General features: G+C 45.3%; 1 protein-coding gene across 1 annotated transcript in view; it reads left to right on the top strand.

Moving 5' to 3' along the window:
- The window catches only part of Esyt3 (extended synaptotagmin 3), a 44,159-nt gene extending 37,856 nt beyond the window's left edge, over positions 1-6,303 (top strand). Inside the window, exons 18-23 of the mRNA XM_051139991.1 lie at positions 1,156-1,649; positions 2,256-2,354; positions 3,034-3,165; positions 4,615-4,720; positions 5,964-6,013; positions 6,267-6,303. Coding sequence (XP_050995948.1) covers positions 1,156-1,649; positions 2,256-2,354; positions 3,034-3,165; positions 4,615-4,720; positions 5,964-6,013; positions 6,267-6,303 — 918 coding nt within the window. The remainder of the gene's footprint in view (positions 1-1,155; positions 1,650-2,255; positions 2,355-3,033; positions 3,166-4,614; positions 4,721-5,963; positions 6,014-6,266) is intronic.
- Positions 6,304-18,470: the final 12,167 nt, after the last annotated feature.

Raw genomic sequence — 18,470 nt, 5'->3', positions numbered from 1 at the left:
GGGTCAATGCATCAAAGAGTTCCTTTCTTGATGTTGTGTTAAGGGATGAAAGTTTCAACAGGCTAAGTACGCAGTAGGACAGCAGGTTAAGTCTTAAGTGATCTCAAGGGGCATTGTTAATTTTGCTGTGGGGTCTGCCTAAAAGTTCAGTCTCTGGGGCCAAGATATATTTCCATAAAAAGGTATCAGCCATCGACTCCTTATTGCTTCAAACATGCCTCTCCCATTTGTTTAATCCTTCCTTCTAGAACTTCCATGCTAGTCTTTTCTACCCTTACTCCATGCATCCACACGGACTGCCCCTCGCTCCCCCATGCTCAGACCTTACCTTCTATCCTCAGCTCACTTCCTCAGAAGCATCCTCCTAATCTCCGCCTTTCACGGTTTTCAGTATGGTTTTTATTTCAGTAGTGATTTTTTTTCCATCTTTAATTTCATCCCTCCCAAATCCACGCGGTCTTTTTCATGTCTGCATTCTCATTCCATCTTTCGTCATTTGAACTGTTTACAATGTAGCCTGTTCTGTTGTCTCAAGATCTTGGGGGTTTGGGAGTCAATTTGTTTTCCCACATTAGACAATGTGCTATCATAAGAAGGTTTGAGGGAGTCACATGCTATACACCCACAATACCGTCTTCACACTGCGGTTCACAGGCGGATCTTGGGAATTGATTTTGCTCTTTCACCTGCCTGTGTTTTCAGGGTGACTATTCTGTGGCTGTCGTGAATGTGTTCAGTGTTCCCTGATGGCATAGATCAAGGCTGTTCTCTGCTGGAGAGGTTTAGCTTTTGCTCTGACAGACTACCATGAGGCATTACAAACCTGGGGCCAGTGTCACATTAATTTTAATGGTTTTTAAAATGCATAGTAAGTCTGGAGATGACCTAGGAAGTCTTGAGGACAGGCCTATCAGATGGCGTGTTTGGGGGAAGACTTTCTCTGTAAATGGGACACAAGCTGAGACAGATGCCTTTTGCTGTCAGTTTTTCGCTGCTTGATGGAACTTTTATTTTTTTACTAGAGAGACTTCAGTTCCATGCTTATTTCTGGGACTAGAATTCCCTAGGGAAGTGCTTACTGATTGACAGCTGAGGAGAAAGGGGGAAGAGAGAGCTGGTAGCCCAGCCTGTAAACAACCCTTTGTCTGCTTCTAGTTCTTACATGTGGAGGAACGAGAGCTGGGAAGCCCGTATACCGGGCCGGACGCTCTAAAGAAAGGGCCTCTGCTCATCAAGAAGGCAGCCACCAACCAGGGTCGCAAAGCCTCACTGCAGGGAGAAGGCCTTGAAGATGTGACATGTGCCTCAGACCCTGCCTCTGACATCAAGGGAGCCTCCAAGAGCACTGATCCCATCAGTGCCGCCACTACAGCCCCTGAGCCTGAGCCCCAAGAGACAGGCCTGGAGCCCAAAGGCAAGGACAGTGCCAAAGGGCTCTGTGAGTCCATGGGGAAGAAGAGGAGGCCAGCTACCATCTTCCTGACTGTCCCAGGCCCGCACTCTCCAGGGCCCATCAAGTCACCCAGACCCATGAGCAACCTTGCCTTCCCATTCGCATGGCCACCCCCGAGGGTGGCTCCCAGCATGTCCTCACTCAACTCCCTGGTCTCTTCCTGCTTTGACCTGACAGATGTCAGCCTCAACACTGAGTATGCATCTCTCTGCTCCGTCTTGTGTAACATCACCTGCATGAAAAGTAGGCCCTTGCATAGAAAAGTGGACACTTACAGACCTGCGCAAGTTCAGGTTTCTCACAAAACGTCTTCACAAGAGGCGGCTTGAGCTAATAGGAAGAACACAGGATGAGGGGGGAGCCCTACTATTGGCCTATACCTCTGGCCACATAGACTTTGGTTGCTAAGGTCCCATTCATAGGCACAGTTCCTGGATTCTAAATATAGTGGGATAACATGAAAAGTCTAGAATGGGGACGTACATAACAAATGGCTGCCATGTATTTAGTGCTTCCTATGGGCTTAGCACATTATCTAATCTCAGTCTTTGTAATCACCCTACAAGACAGAAGAGACCACTATAAAATCCCAATTCCCTCAAGCCCACGAGCAGCCATGACATAAGGGCAGTGCATTCCAGGGTCTGTCCATGCCTTCTACCGGGAAGTAGGGTAACCGCACTGAATGTGGAAGAGAATTACTGACCCAGATGAGTCTGTGTCCCTCACGTAGGACATTCTTCTGACTTCGGGTGAAGGGGAGGGGGACGGTTCTTACAGTGACAGGCCCCTTTGTTCACAGAAACGGGGATCCCAGGCAGCGACGGCTGGGTGAGGTTCAACTCACGGTGCGTTACGTGTGCCTTCGACACTGTCTCAGGGTGCTAGTCAACGGCTGCAGGTAAAGAGATGCTGGGGCCAGGAAGGCCCTTTGGAAGGATCAGGTGACCCCATACGGCAGGGGTGCTTTGGGTGATGGCAGGAGCATGTACTCCTAGGTGACATTTGGGGACCCACAGGCCGTGGATGGCAAAAATCCTCAAAGGGGCAAGTTGAGTGGCACTTCTTTGTTGGTGCTGAGGGGTTCCAGAGTCAAGAGCTTTGCTCAGACACCACTGGACTACTGTCGTGGGGTGGCCAGTGGCAAGTAAGTCTTCCTAAGCAGGAACCACCAACTTCCTTTAGGTACAAAACACTTGGCTCTATTGCAGACAGCACAAAAATATGTATGTTAAAAAACACAGCTGGGCCAGGCGTGGTAGCAGATGCCTTTAATCCCAGTACTCAGGAGGCAGAGGAAGACAGATTGCTGTGAGTTGGAGGCCAGCCTGGTCCACAAAGTAAGTCTAGGACAGCCAGGGCTACACAAAGAAAACTGTCTCGGAAAAACAAACAAAAAAAAAACAAAAACCCCCACAGCTGCTGCCCTTTAGTTCTGCAGGCTTTGCCTTTCGTTTGTCTAGAGTACAGAGCATTTTAATCCTCCAGCCCATCTAACCCCAGTGGCTGCTGGTACAGCCTTCTCCCAGAGGAGTACTTTCAATGTGTAAAAACCGGGGACCCTTCTCTCTGCACGTCAGAAACCTGACACCATGCACCAGCAGCGGAGCTGATCCCTATGTTCGCATCTACCTGTTGCCAGAAAGGAGATGGGCAAGCCGAAAGAAGACCTCGGTAAAGCGGAAGACCCTGGAGCCCCTATTTGATGAGACGTGAGTCGGGCTGTGCTGGAGCTTGCCAGATATGGAGGGAGAGGGGGACGCTGGCCTGGCCTGAACGGGACAATGTGGTCAGACCTACTTTTTAGTGGGAAAAAGAGCTACGAGGTCAATTTATCCGAAAATGTGATGAAGTCTGCTCACATTTGCTGTCCTTAGAGGATAAATTGTCCCCAGTGGTGAAGAAGTATTTGTACTTTCTCTCAGCTCTCTGGCCTGTCTTCCCTCCTACAACATAACAAGGCTGGCAGGTAAAAGAGATCTTTTATCTTTGAGGACAAAACTGATAGGCAGGCTATAAGCACATTTCTTGCTTTTTTTTTTAAACTGTGTAGCCCAGGCTGGCCTCGAACTCGTGATCCTCCTGCCTCTGCCTCCTTCAGCAAATCCTACCGGCACATTTCTTGCTTTTAATGATAGAGTCTATTGGTAGCAAGTCCTTAAAATTTTTTTTCTTTAATGTGTATGTGTGTATTTGACATAGTGTATGCCACAGTAGTGCTTTTGGAGTCGAGAAGAGGGTGTTGAATTCTCTGGAGCTGCAGTTACAGGTGGTCTTGAGCCAACTGAGGTGGACGCTGGGAATTGAGTGTGAATTCTCAACAAGAGCAGCAAGTGCTCCTAACTGCTGAGCCCTTGTACCCTCCTCTGTTTTGCAGCCCAAAGAAAAGACATTTCTAGCCAGATTGGGAACATGGCTTTTCTTTTCCTCTTATTTTAACCAATAACTACTCTAAGAGGATGAACCTGAGTCCCCTTTAGTCCGTGTCTGTCCTCATCAAGAAAGACTGCAAGGAAGCCCATCCAGCATTCACTGAACACCATGCCAGGCTACAGCTACACAAGTGGGTACTGCCTCAAAGGAGAACTCTGATACAGTCATACAAAGATGTTAAAATGGCTACAGTAGAACACAAGAGAATTTAACATCCAACTGTCAGGACAAGCAATGATAGTAAGTCTCTCTAGGTTATCTGAAGGCAGACTGAGCAGACCCCAGCCCAAATAGAAACCCAGAAGGAAGGTTCCAGGTGCCTCTGATGAGTCATGGCTAGGGCACAGTCCTTTGTGAAACTCCAGTCAGCCTACCTCATGAGCACCCTGACCCTCTGCTGTCAGAACAGAGAGGGGTGAGGGGTTGCTCTGAGTGGGTGTGGAGGAGGGGAGCAGCGAAACTGGTTGGTGTAGAGTTGGGACACAACCCGACACCCTCCCAACAGCAGCCATCTGAGAGGCCCGTCAGGCAGACTCTTGGCACTGCCTGGATTCAGACGACAGATAGCCTACCTGTGATGGAGACGCACAGAGACCCTGGGGGCCAGGGCTGATTCTGCCACTTGTAGAAGTCACCAGCTCTTGCTTTAGTGGGAAAGTGGAAGAAACACTGTTTTCAACAAAAGCGACTGCATTATAATCTCATCTCTTATGTTTTGACTTTTAAAGATTTGAATTTTTTGTTCCCATGGAGGAAGTACAGAAGAGGTCATTGGATGTGGCCGTGAAGAACAGCAGGCCTCTCGGCTCACACAGAAGGAAGGAGCTGGGAAGAGTGAGTAGCCTGTAATTCCTTATACCCCACCACCTGATGGAACTGTGCCGGCTCTTCCAGGGGCCGGCCATAAGGAAGGGCAGCCTCCTTGAAAGGATGTTTTGTTTTTATATTCTTTAGACCTAATGTAGAAATATAAATTCACATGTAGACATTATTTTAACAACCTTGAGAATATCCAAGGTCAGTATTCCATTAGCACATGGCATCTACTGTGGTATTACCTATTTTTTTTTTTTATAAATAGGTCATTAAACAAAACTTGAGATAGCATTAGGTCAAAGTTTCTGTGTTAACAGGAATTTTACCTAAAAATAGAGGAATATAATCCCAGGAGCATACCAAGAAGACCCTTCCATGGCACCCAGACAGTACTGTAGCTCTGTTTTTAGTAACTACCTTCTGCGCTCATCTCTATGAAACTGATAGCATTTTCTGCCTCTGAAGCACATAGCATTATGCTCATTTTGAAGTTAAAATAGCTATAATTCTTGAGCTATTCTTTGACTATCTCAAATTCATGTTCCACTTCATGTTCCAAACAGGCACGCTTTTGTTTTGTTTTGGAGACAAGTTTCACTACATAGCTCTGGCTGGCCTAGAACTCAGTATGTAGACCAGGCTGGCCTCAAACTTAAGAGTTCCTCCTGCCACTGCCCTTCCCCCAGTGCTAGATAGGAGCAGTTATTTCTAAAGCACTGAGGCCAGTGACTGCATTCTCTCTGGAAAGGCTCATGATAAAGGAAAATACCCTAATGGACACTTGGGGGAGGGGCTCAGAGAGCCCTACCCATAGCTGAGGAGCTTCTGGCAGTTAATGCTGCTGGGGGAGCGGGGCATGGCCACTGGTGGGTTGCCATACTATGCGCACATCAACAGCACTAATTGGATTTAGTGGATCATTAAAAAAAAAAAAAAGGTGTTCAAGACCAGCCTGATCTACAAAGTGAGTCCAGGACAGTCAAGGCTACACAGAGAAACCCTGTCTCGAAAAAACAAAATGAAGAAAGGACTGGAAGTTGGGAAGTGAACATACAGCAGTGCTCTGGGGGAGCTGGAGAAGGGAAATGGGGCGTGCGGGGATACAGTTTTATTTAGTTGTATGTACGTATGAAATTCTCAAATAATAATAATAAAAAAAAAAATCCCCTGCTGGAGACTGAGAAGCTTTACGCTCAGCCTAGTTTACCCGAATGTTCCCATTGAACATTTGGAAAAGCACTAACTATGTGTCATTGTTTAGGTTCTGATTGACTTATCACAAGAGGATCTGATTAAGGGCTTTTCACAGTGGTAAGTAAGTGTGCCCTTTCCTTTGTCACTGTTAGTGAGGAAAGACACCACCTCGGACAGCTGCCCTGGTCCCACGGTTCTTTCCCTCTCTATTATTTCAGATGCTTTGAGTACCCCTTTCCTTGGGTGTTAGACTGTAGGTCTGCGTGCAGCCCTCAATAACTGTAGAGTTAGAAACCCAGACCATGCTGCTGTCTCATTGCAGCCCCACATTCTCATGACTCTCACAAGTCCGAACCCAACTGTCTTCCAGGTATGAACTGACTCCAGTCGGACAGCCCAGAAGCTGATGATGAGCTGCTATCGCCAATATATACAATATGTGTACCCTGTTATTTAAATCAGAACACACATTTTATGGACGTGTATATTTTGTATGAACTCTAACTACATGGCTGGAAGTGGAGGAAGGGTCATGTAAAACCAAGAACTATTTCTGTTAATTTGATTAATTCAAATCCACAAAGAAACTGTGGTATTTGTATTTAATGAGGCACCAAGACCTCAGTAGTGACTTTTCATTTTGGTAAGTAATTGTTTAGGACTTGCCTATAGGTATAGAAGAGAAAATGCCCCGTCCCCAACACAGGGTTGCGGAGTGGGGTCTGTTTAGAGCAGCTATCAGCACTCTTGGGCAATTACTGACCAGAGGAGGGCACTCAGAATGACCCAGAGCCAACACCGACAAAGCCCTCTGGGTGCCACCCGTGATACTTGTAAGCCTAGTGTCTGCCCCTGGTTCTGATTTGGAACTACAGTGTATTTTCCTAGGGGCAACATGCTAGAGTTAAGTGCTCTGGAGAGCCTAGGGACAAACCTCTGGCATGCAGCATTATTTTCATAGGAAAGTTTGAGCCCAGCCCCAAACCCGGGTCTGCAACAGTCACCTCCCAGGAGGAAATGGGGCTTTCTGTATTTCTCTGAGACTTAGTCCTGCTACTCTAAGAGATGGATGGGTTACCCAATATACATGTTAAAGGGAACATATATAAATTGTATATTTCAACAAGTGCCTTTTACACATTTCAGTTTGTAAGACCAAACAGAAGTTTTGCTCTCTGATGTTTCTAGGGTGATTGCCAAGGTCACACCCTCACCTTGCCGCATCCAGGCAACACTCTCTGCCATGACCCTGTTGTCGTCTAGGATGCTTTTCTTTTTTATTTATTATTATTTGTAGGATGTGAGCAGGGGATGCATGTGTGTCATGGCACACATGTAGCAGTTAGAGGACAACTTTGTGACAGAGTTGGTTCTTTCTAACGCCTTTCCATAGGTTCTGGGCAGGCTGGCGCAGCAAAGCACTTTTACCCACTGAGCCAGCCTTCTCACAGGCCCTTCTCAGTGCTCTTCTAAAGAATGCAACAGAGTTGGGTATGGTGGTCCATGTCTTTAGTCCCAGCACTGGGAGGCAGAGGCAGGTAGACCTCTGAATTCAAGGCCAGCCTAGTCTACATATGACTTCCAAACCAGCCAAGGCTACAAAGTGTGACCAAGTCTCAAAAAAAAAAAAAAAAAAAAAGCAACAGCAACATCCCAACTGGTCATGATGCCTCACACTTGTAATCCCAGCACTTGGGAGGCTGAGGCTGGCCTGCCTGAATAAAAGAAAATGATAGTGTTCATTCTAACTTATATGCATAGCCCAGCTCTAACTTGGCCTGGTCTTTGGTTTGCTGTTGTGCTCCTGTGCAGATGTGTGTTCATTCAGCAGCAGTACCCTAAGCACACAGAGTGTCCAGGTACTGTGCCATCTTTTCCAATGGTAGTCCATACCGAAATGGCCTCTTGCTGTGTAGCGCTTTCCTTTATAACAATTCCCAGTGCTGCACACCTAGCACTAAGGCAGAGGCAAGTGGATCTCTGTGAGTTTGAGGTCAGCCTGGTCTACAAAGTGAGTTCCAAGACAGCCAGGGCACACAGAAAAATGCTGTTTTGAAAAATAAAAGCAAAAAGCCAGGCGAGGTGACACATGCCTGTAATCCCAGCACTTGGGAGGCAGAGGGATCCTTGTGAGTTCGAGGCCAGCCTGGTCTACAAAGTGAGTCTAGGACATCCAAGGCTACACAGAGGAACCCTGTCTCAAAAAACAAACCACAATTCTTAGTGTTGTAGCATCAATTTTAAAAATACTTACAAGTTCTCTACTAAGTCACTTACTAGGCAACTACAATATCTTCTTTGATGTTTTTGTCCCAGTGGAGCCATAGGCTTCTCGATGCGTAAGGGCATGAGGAGAGGCGCTAGAGGACGGCCTTCTCCCTTCTCCCTTTCAGATAGGGGCTCTCTGGCCAGGAACTCATCAAGTAGGCTAGATTGGCTGGCCAGTGACCCCCCCCAATCTCCACCCTCCCCAGTGTTGGGAACGTAGATGTACCACCATACCTGTTGTTATTATTTTTGTTGTTAATGTTATTTTATTAATGTGAGTTCTGGGGCTCAAACTCAGATTCTTGTGTTTGCAAGACACATAGTGAGCCAACACCCCAGCCTGCTATTTCCATCTTAAATAAAGTAAGCAGTTGATATCCACCTTACTTCATCATGACATTAATTTCTCCCTAAATAGACAAGTATCATGAAAATGGGAACGCACCAAAAAGAAAGAGGAATGTATCATATAAATATTAGCCACCCTAAAACTGATGGTGGCAGACAGGGAAAAACCTGCCACTCCCCCGAAACACATAAGAACTGGTATATTACTTTTCTGTTACTGTAATAAAACACCATGGCCAAAGCAACTTACAGAACAGTTCATTTTACCTAATGGTTCTAGAGAGTTCCATAATGGTGGTACGGTATGGCTGAAGACAGCAGGTATGGTGGCAGGAACAAGAAGCTCTAAGTTCAGAAACCACGAACTTCAAGTAGGTTGAGGCCTGAAGCTCTCAGTGCTGGACTGCAGTGACTACTTCAACAAGGCTGCACCTCCTATACCTCCCAAACAGCACCACCAACCGGTGACCAAGCATTTAAACACCAGGGCCTATGGGGGACATTCTCATTCAAACAATTACACCTAGTTAAGCAATAAATGTGGTCAGTGTAAAAGTACACAGATATGTACTTTTACAGGCATGATGGCACACACTTTTAATTCCAGAACTTGGGAGTCAGAAGTAGGCAGATCTGAGTTCAAGGATAGTCTGATCTACAAAACAAGTCCCAGGGCTACACAGAGAAACCTTGTCTCAAAAAGAAAAAAACAAAAATTTAAAACTAGGGCTGTAGAACTGGCTCGGCAGTAAGGGCACACATTGTTCTTACAGAGACCAGGGTTCAGATCTCCCAGGGCCCGTGTTGGGTGGCACACAACCACCTATAAGCTCTAGAGCAGTGGTTCTCAACCATGGGACATGGGGGTCAAACGACCCTTTTACAGGGGTCACCTAAGACCACTGGAAAACACAAATATTTGCATTAAAATTCACAACAGTAACAAGATTAAAGTTATGAAGCAGCAACGAAAATAACCGTTATGGTTGGGGTCACCACAACATGAGGAACTGGATTAAAGGGTCACAGGGTTAGGAAGGTTGAACCACTGCACTAGATGATCTGGCACCCTTTACTGGACTCCGTGAGCACCTGCACTCCCACATGCACATACCCCCTCCCTCCACATACATACAACTAGAAATGCATCTGGACATATTCGTGGATAAATGGCAGGCTGTTGTTGACAAAGGGCAAGGGTGGTCAGTCCATTTACCTTTGAGCTTCAAGTCAGCATCTCTGAAGTAGGACTGATGCTGGGCTTTGACAACAGGGCAAAGGAGGGCTACTGCAAGGAGAGAGAAGACGATGATGAGCTTTTCTTCTAATGAGCAGTTTTCTTTAGCTGAATGGCTTCTGGACACAGTTTACTGGTAGCCCCTGCCCTCAGGCTCTGCCAGTGCAGCTCCAGCCCTGTGTTAGCAACAGTCCCCCATCCTAAGTGTCTTAGTTAAGTGAACTGAGCAGTGCTGTGGTAGCTGAGCCTGAGGTCCGAGTCAGCCCAGCAGAGCTGCTTGGCTATGTTCTAAGCTCCTTTCTTGTCTGCTCTCCTTAGCTCTGGGATGTAGTGTTTCCTTTCTCAAGTTGCTGCTCAGGACCCTTAAGACTCTGCCTTCTCCATTTCCCCTTTTAATAGTCAACCATCTTTCATTAGTTAGCAATTCTTATGTTAACTATTCATGTTTAGTTGCCTGGACAATGTGACTTATGTCTACTGGATGACAAAGTACTCAAAATTTATGATGACCAACAAAATAAAGCAACAAAAACACAATTGAAGTGCAAAACTTTCAAATCAGTAGTGAAGAAGACATTGTAAAGAAAAATTAACCACTTCCCAGTAAGGAGAGAGGAGTGCACAGAAAAACACAATATAAAATGCAAAGAGGCTGGTCAAAAGACCTCACTTATAACACAATAAAGCACACTGAAAAATCTAGACTAGGGTCTGGAGAGATGGCTCAGAGGTTAGGAGCACTGGCTGCTCTTCTAAAGGTCCTGAGTTCAATTCCCAGCAACCACATGGTAGTTCACAACCATCTATAATGAGACCTGGTGCCCTCTTCTAGAGTGCAGGCACACATAGGGGCAGAATATTGTACAAATAGTAAATAAATACATCTTTAAAAAAAAAGAAAAGAAAATCTAGACTAACAACCAATAGTTTGAAATAAAGCACAGCTATGGATGTTGCTTCAAATAGAACCATTTAAAACACAGACAATAAAATAAAAAGGATATGCCCAGGAATACTTCCAATTCTGTTTATATGAACAGTGGCAAACATCATGTTACAAAAGGCTGTTTCTATTTAGCCCCACATCACAGCCCATGTTGTAAGGCAAGAGAGAAGCAAGTGTGTCTTACACAAACCATTTTTATATTTAATGTTGCTAACTCAAAAATCGCTAACAAGTTTCCACTCACATTATTAGTCTCGAAAATGGTACTGCCTCCAGATGCACCGTATGCAGCTCAAGTGGTTATACACGGCACCTCCCCCACAGCCCAGACATTTTAATTATGGATAGATATAGTCTGGAAAATTTTCACACAAGTGCAGAGGATGTTGTGCATGTAAAATTAAAAATAATCTAAAGGTAAAGTTGCTTGAATTGACCAGAATGCATTTAGCAAGATTGCTGAATACAAATAGATTTTTAAATCAGTTGTAGCTCTGAGCAATTAGGAAATGAAATCAAAAATGCAAATATTATTTCAAAGTGAGGGAAAGCAAAGCCAAGGAAGCTGCTTACATAGTCCCTGGCCTCAGCCTAAGTACAGGACAGGGAGGAGTTAACTACTTCTATTCAACATCCAAACTTATGTCTGTGACATGAAATCTACAAGAAGCATTGTCTTAAGAGTTTCTAGGGCTGGAGAGATGGCTCAGAGGTTAAAAGCACTGCCTATTCTTCCAAAGGTCCTGAGTTCAATTCCCAGCAACCACATGGTGACTCACAACCATCTACAATGAGATCTGCTCTCCTCTGGAGTGCAGGTATACATATGGGCAGAATACTGTACAAATAATAAATAAACAGTTTTTCTTAAAGTTTCTAATGCTGTGATAAAATACCATCACCAAAAGCAAGTTGGGGAGAAAGGAGTTTCTTCAGCTTACATTTCCATATTGCTGTTCACTGTTGAAGGAAGTCAGAACAGGAACTCAAATATGGCAGGAATCTGAAGGCAGGAGCTGATGAAGAGACCATGGAGGGTACTGCTTACTGGTTTGCTCCCTTTGGCTTCCTCAGCCTACTTTCTTATAAACTCCAGGACCATCAGCCCAGGGATGGCTCCACCTACAGTGGGCTAGGCCCTCCCCCATTGATCACTAATTGAGAAAATCCCTCACAGCTGGATCTCCAGGCATTTCCCCAACTGAGGCTCCTTCCTTGCTGATGACTCCTGCTTGGGTCATGCTGACACACAAGCCCAGCCAATACATGCATCCTTCTAGAAAGAGGTACATCAGCACCTTTCATTTTAGGACTCAGGCTTGGCATACATGGCTTCTAATGGACTCACTGCCTCACAGAACAATCTGGTCATAAGTACATACAGACCCCACAAGACCAAGTCATGGCCAAGTGGTCCAAGACCAAAGGTGAGAATGCTGCTCAGGGTGGGGTACATCAGTGTAAGAGTCAGGAGTAGATCAAGAGTTCTTAAGAAAATGAATCTGAGTACCAGGAGGATGTAAACACTTTTTTTTTTCTTTCTACTCCATCTTCTTATAGCCACCATGGAATCCCTGAAGGGCTTTTCTAGCAACTTTTGCCTTCATACTGCTCAAGCCTTGTGGGAAGATAAAGAGTTAGAAAGTACATAGCTGGAGAGATGGCTCAGAGGTTAAGAGCACTGTCTGCTCTTCCAGAGGTCCTGAGTTCAATTCCCAGCAACCATATGGTGGCTCACAACCATCTGTAATGAGATCTGGTTCCCTCTTCTGGTGTGCAGTTGTACATGTAGACACAACACTGTATACATAATAAATAAATAAAAATTTTTTTAAATTCCCAGTTATTTTTCACGTGTCTAGTAGAAAGGAAACTGCTTCCTAGTACAGTGGCCATTTTCCAGCCATGAAGGATGCACAGGATAGACCTCTCAGGTCTTGTTTGACATCAGGTAGGCTAGAATCCAAATCAAGCAGCTAAGTGCAGAGGCCTGGGACTGAGAGGAGCAAGAGGAACCGTGTCAGTTTGGACAGAGAGACTTCCTGATATTGGTGGGAGACTATGTGGAGACCTGTGATCATATCATGTATATATGCGTGTGTGGGACTCTGCTGCTAAGAGAAGTCTGGCTTCTCCAATAGCCGGCCACCTTCAGTCTATGAAGAACGGATTCGCATTTCTCAGTAGGGTCCTCACTCCACCTGATCTGGTAACCCCAGATCTTGTAAGGAGAGTCACATAGTCCTAAAAGAAAACAGGCCCTTCTCTTTCCTGATAACAAGCACAGGGAATTCCCGAACCCAGAGATCCTGGCCTCCAGCAAACGGCCCTTAAGTATACCTAGTAGCCATCCCCGCACACCCAGGATAATTAGGTACTGTGTCTTCCTTCCTGTGATAAGGGCTCCTTGTTATTTACTGAGGCAGTGTACCACTGTATGCAGATGAAGTATTCTGGCACCCTTAGCACATTCACCCTCACTGCCCACGGCTTAAAAATCTCTGATTTACAAGTAAAGCGTGGCTTGATTTCCAGAACTTCTAGCCACAGGCACTGGGAACCACTCGCTCCATCTCATAGCTCCTCTGTTCAAGACCGGTGCTGACTGCTGGGGAAACACCCACGGAGCCTCAGTCTCACCATGTCTGCCAGCAGATTTCAGGTGTCTGTCACATCCCCTGCAGTAAATCCTGTCAGGAGCAGTAAATGAACCAAAGAGCTGTAACACTTAGCTCTGGTGGAGTTACAGAATCCGCACTTCCTATTGAGACCTGCAATCTCACTCAGAAAAGAGCTGATTCTAACACCCAGTGTGGAAACTCATTTCCCACCTCCCCCCACTGCCCCTCCCGCCAGAGGCTGGGAACCTGTCTTTGTGCCCAAGCCGCAAGCCTCACCCCTAAAGCACTTTAGCAGCCCCTGAGAGGTGGGACCTCTGATTTCGAGGTCCATCTGTTCCCGTCCCATCTGGAAGCAAGATGTGCTGGACCGACCACCTGGGCTTGGGACCCAGACCTGCCAGTGCTGCTGGACTCAGGACCTCATGCATGAAGCTGAAAGGCTTTTTCTGAGTTTCAGTAGGAGTCTAGGTATGGAAACTGGGCAGCTGGATCTAGATGATAATCCAGTTTCTAAATGATAACTTTCACTGAAAGGCATGACTACTCACCTACTTTTCATAGGCCCTTTGGGGTCGTCTAGTTGGTGGTTCCTGGTGGGATGGGCTGACTGGGTAGGTTGGATTCTTCAGCCTTACATTGCTAAGCTCTTCTGAGACAGCAAGCTAGAAGATTAGTTCAGTAGGGTTGGCTGGCGCTGCTTTGGATCAAGTAGAAAGACAACTAATTGGCAAGGTAATGCAATATAAACTAGTGGGCGCTACTGCCAGCCGACTAGAAGAATGAATGGTTTGATTCTCTGGGGTTCCTGCAGATGAACTAAACACTCTCATTTGCTGGGGACGAAAGACATAGCATCAAATACTGAACTAAGGAAAGCCTATAGGCTGATGGCAATGATTTGTCCTGATAAAAATCATCCTGGCCTGAAGAGGTTGTCAAGATGTGGTGGGCAGCTTGGGACACTGTCATCTACCTGAAAGGCAAAAAGAGTATGAGATGAAATAAATGGTAGAGAATGTGCTGGAGTGCTCGGTGAACGAGTTCCTACGCAAGGTATTAGAGGTCCTCAAGAAGGCAGTGACTACTATGATGAATAGCTGAGATAAAGGCTTTGGAGGTTTGAAACGCACCAAGCACTTAAGAGCGCTGGGCTCTGTGCCAAGCCAACAGATTACACCCTGCTAAGGAAGGAGACTTCGGGGTAGTAAAGCATGTTGGGCCTCAAGATCACCTACTTCGTACTGATGGATGGGAAGGTCTATGACATCAGAGTGGGGTAGATGCCAGCATGAGAATCTCCCCAGATACCCAGAGTTCCACATTACATCACATTTGGCTCTGGGTTACCAGGGACCAGTGGGCAGCAGAGAGCCATCCCAGATGTCTCTCCTGCTGATCTTCAGGATTTCTTGAGTCCCACTTTTCCACTGGCCTCTAGCCAGATGTCCACAGGGAACTTCTGTGCTGTTCTTCAGCCTAGCGCTGGGGTCACTGCAGCCTCCAAGCCTAACAAGAGAAGCCAGATCATAGCTGTGGAAAAAAGTGAGGAGGCCCTCCACTGCTGGCATCCCTTCGCTTCCTTCCTTCCTCAGAATGATGTTAGGGTGAGTCAAGAGGGTTGGGTACCACACAGCACAGTACTTGGTTTGTCTCGAGTATTTTTCCAAGGGAATTTAAAAACTTAATCATTCAGTTGGTGTTCACAGGAAGCTCCTGAACCACTCCCCCTCCTCCTCAGCACTTAGAAATTGAATCTTGTTTTCTGTCGACAAGAAAGAAGCTAGCAGTGGCTGGCTAGTCCAAAGGGCACAGGGTCTGGGCCTAGGATGAACAGCATTTTCCTTACTGCAAAGGGACTCAGCATTTCCCTGAGCATGTGTGCCTTTGTCTTACCATCAGCTTTAAAGCAAGTGACATATAACCCTCTCTGTTTACACTGAGTGTATCATTGATTAATCCAGTTCAGGGAGTTCCCCTCTTTACACTAACAAGAACAAGGAAATGCAACAAGAAAGCATGTACTCCTGATTTTGGAGCTGTATAGAGTTCACGGCAGATACTGATTTTTTTTTCTATACAAAGAAACAATTGCCCCTGAGATCCAGCAATTTCAATTTGGGATATACATGCCAGAACACTTGCACACCTGTGTAAGGACACATAGTGACAGCAGCACAGTTCACCACAGCCAAGACCTGGAAACCACTCAAATGCCGATCCTTAGCACCGCAGTAAGATGAATACTCTACAGTGATGGAACAAATGCCTAGACCTAGCATACATGGACATACAGCACAATCGTAACGCTGGACAAAAGGAATATTAAAAATAGCATGGATACTTTAGTTACATTTTTTTATAAAATCAGGCAAATATATTGGTTCAGGCATGTTCATGAAAATGCCTCAATTATTAAAAATACGGAGGAAGTGACTGACATGAAGTCAAGATGACAGTGACCTCTAAGAGCTTAGGAGGTATGAAATGAGCCATCCGTGTACTCTAGCTCATGATTGTTACATGGATGTTTACTTTATAACCATTTAATTACACTTGGTATTTATAATTTACACATATTTTAAAAGTTAGTACAATAAAATAAACAATTGCCATCAAGATAAAATCAGGCTGCAAGGTGGCTCAGTTGGTAAAGGCTGAGTTCCGTCCCCAGAACCCACATCAACTTGTCCTCTGACCTCCATACGCATGTAGTGGCACATGTGTGAGCACACATACGTACAGAGCACAAACTAAAAAGTGTAATTTAAAAATTAATAGCCAGGTGGTGGTGGCACATGCCTTTAATCCCAGCACTCAGGTAGGTGGATCTCTGTGAGTTCAAGGTCAGCCTGGCCTACAAAGTTGAGTTCCAGGACAGCTAGGGCTACACAGAGAAACCCTGTCTTAAAAAAACAAAACAAAAACCCCAAAGGCCATGAGGGTAGTGAACACCTTTAATCTCAACACTCAAGAGACAGATGCAGGTGGATCTCTGAGTTTCAAGCCAGTCAGGGCTACACAGTGAGTTCCTGTCTCAAACAAAACTGTGGTAATAATAATGATGATGATGAAAACAACAAAAATTACATTCAAGGCAGTGAACATGAGTAGAAAAAAAAGAGTGATATTAATATATCAATTATATTTATATATACTTAGAAAATGGGCTCAAAATATAGACTAAAATTTGGCAAATTTATATAGATTTTATTATCTCCTAGGAACTGACAAATCAAGCAAATTAAATAGTGGTAGGAAGGGCTAGAGAGATGGCTCAGTGGTTAAGAGCACCGGCTGCTCTTCCAGAGGTCATGAGTTCAATTCCCAGCAACCACATGGTGGCTTACACGCATCTGTACTGAGATCTGGTGCCCTCTAATGGTGAGCAGGTGTACATGAAGGTGAAACACCGTATACATAATAAATCTTTTTTTTAATGGTAGGAATATACATATCAACAACATGATAGCTAATGTACCTACGACAGAGCTTCAGCTTTTAAAATAGTATATGAATATTAAAATTCATCTAAAATCACAAAGTCTGAACAAATTCTAAAGTCTCGCCAGCAAACTACCATATTCTGTTACTGTGATAAAGCACACGAGAAAGGCGACTTAGAGAAGCAGGTTCCCTTGGGCTTACAGTTCTGGCAGAATAAGAGTCCATCATGGTGCGGAAGCACAGCAGGAGGCAGCAGTCACGTGACAGGAAGCAGCCTGCTGTGAGGTCACATCATAAAATGCAAGCACAAGCAGAGAATGAACAGGAAGTGGAACAAGGCTGTAAACACCCAAAGCTTGCTAGTGATGTACTTCCTCCAGTAAGGCTCCACCTCCCAAAGGTTCCGTGACCTCCCCAATGAGGCCAACTGGGGGTCACACGGCTAAGCCTATGGATGATGAGCTCTCAAACCACCACAGCACTACAAACATGGGTTCACACCAGAACTTATCAAATTTTACATTTCATATATGCTTTTTATGATATGTATCAAAATTGCTTTCAAACAAATGTATTTTAAATGCTTGTATTTACATAGTTCTAGAGATAAACCAATAACAACTGCAGTATTTTTATAAACAACTAAACTGAATAAAAGTAGACATGATAGAAAGGAGGAGTCTAAAACTGCTTCTATTGGTGTGACTGTCCTTAACGGCCCTTGAAGCACCTCCAGAACCCTCCTGTCCTCTGAAAAAGATTTGAGAACGTCTGATTTAAACGATGGGACTAAAACGAGCCGGGCGTGGTGGCACATACCTTTAATCCCAGCACTTGGGAGGCAGAGGCAGGTGAATCACTGAGTTCCAGGCCAGCCAAGATAACACAAAGAAACCCTGTCAAAAAACAAAACAAAACAAAACTCTAGCCACCAAAATTTAGATTAATAGTCTTTGAAAGATTTTATTCTATGAGCACAGGCACCATGGCAGCCTGAGGGAGGCGGCACTGGAGCCCCTTAGAGCTGGAGGCACAGGCGGTTATGAGTCACCCAACATGGCTGCTGGGCACCAAAGTAGGATCCTCTGCAAAGACAAGCTGAGCCAGCTCTCTAGCCCCCTCTTATAGTCTCTTAACTGCACCCCCCCCAACACCAAATATTGTTAAGGCCAGGTGTGGGGGCACACACTCATATAGTGTTATCACTTGGGGGCGGTGGAAAGAGGTTCAGGAGTTCGAAGTTAGCCTTGGCGCTATATATATATATATACACATAGCGAGTCCAAAACCAACCTGGAATACAGAACAACCTGTCTCAACATGTGCATGCACACATGAACATGACACGCATGGGCTAGCGAGATGGCTCAGTGGTTAGGAGTGCCTAGTGCTCTTGCAGAGGACCAGAGTTCAGTTCCTAGTACCCACATTGGGTTGTTCACAACTGCAGGTAACTCCAGATCCACGGGGTCCAGCACCCTTTTCTGGACTCTGTTGGGCACCTGTAATCACACACGATGTGCCTGCGTGCGTGCGTGCGTGCGTGCGTGCGTGCGTGCGTGTGTGTATACACACACACATATATATACACATTTAAAAAAAAATAATAAAAGGAACTCCTTTTTTAAGAATTTAAAAACACTTCCAATCCTCACAGAAATTTATTGAGAGTAATTTAATCAATTCAGAATGAATAAAAAAAATGATTTT

This window comes from Acomys russatus, chromosome 32 (genome assembly GCF_903995435.1).
Source record: "Acomys russatus chromosome 32, mAcoRus1.1, whole genome shotgun sequence".
Classification (NCBI taxonomy): domain Eukaryota; kingdom Metazoa; phylum Chordata; class Mammalia; order Rodentia; family Muridae; genus Acomys; species Acomys russatus.
Note: the sequence above shows the minus strand (reverse complement) of the source record. Positions and strands in the feature narration are given on the sequence as shown.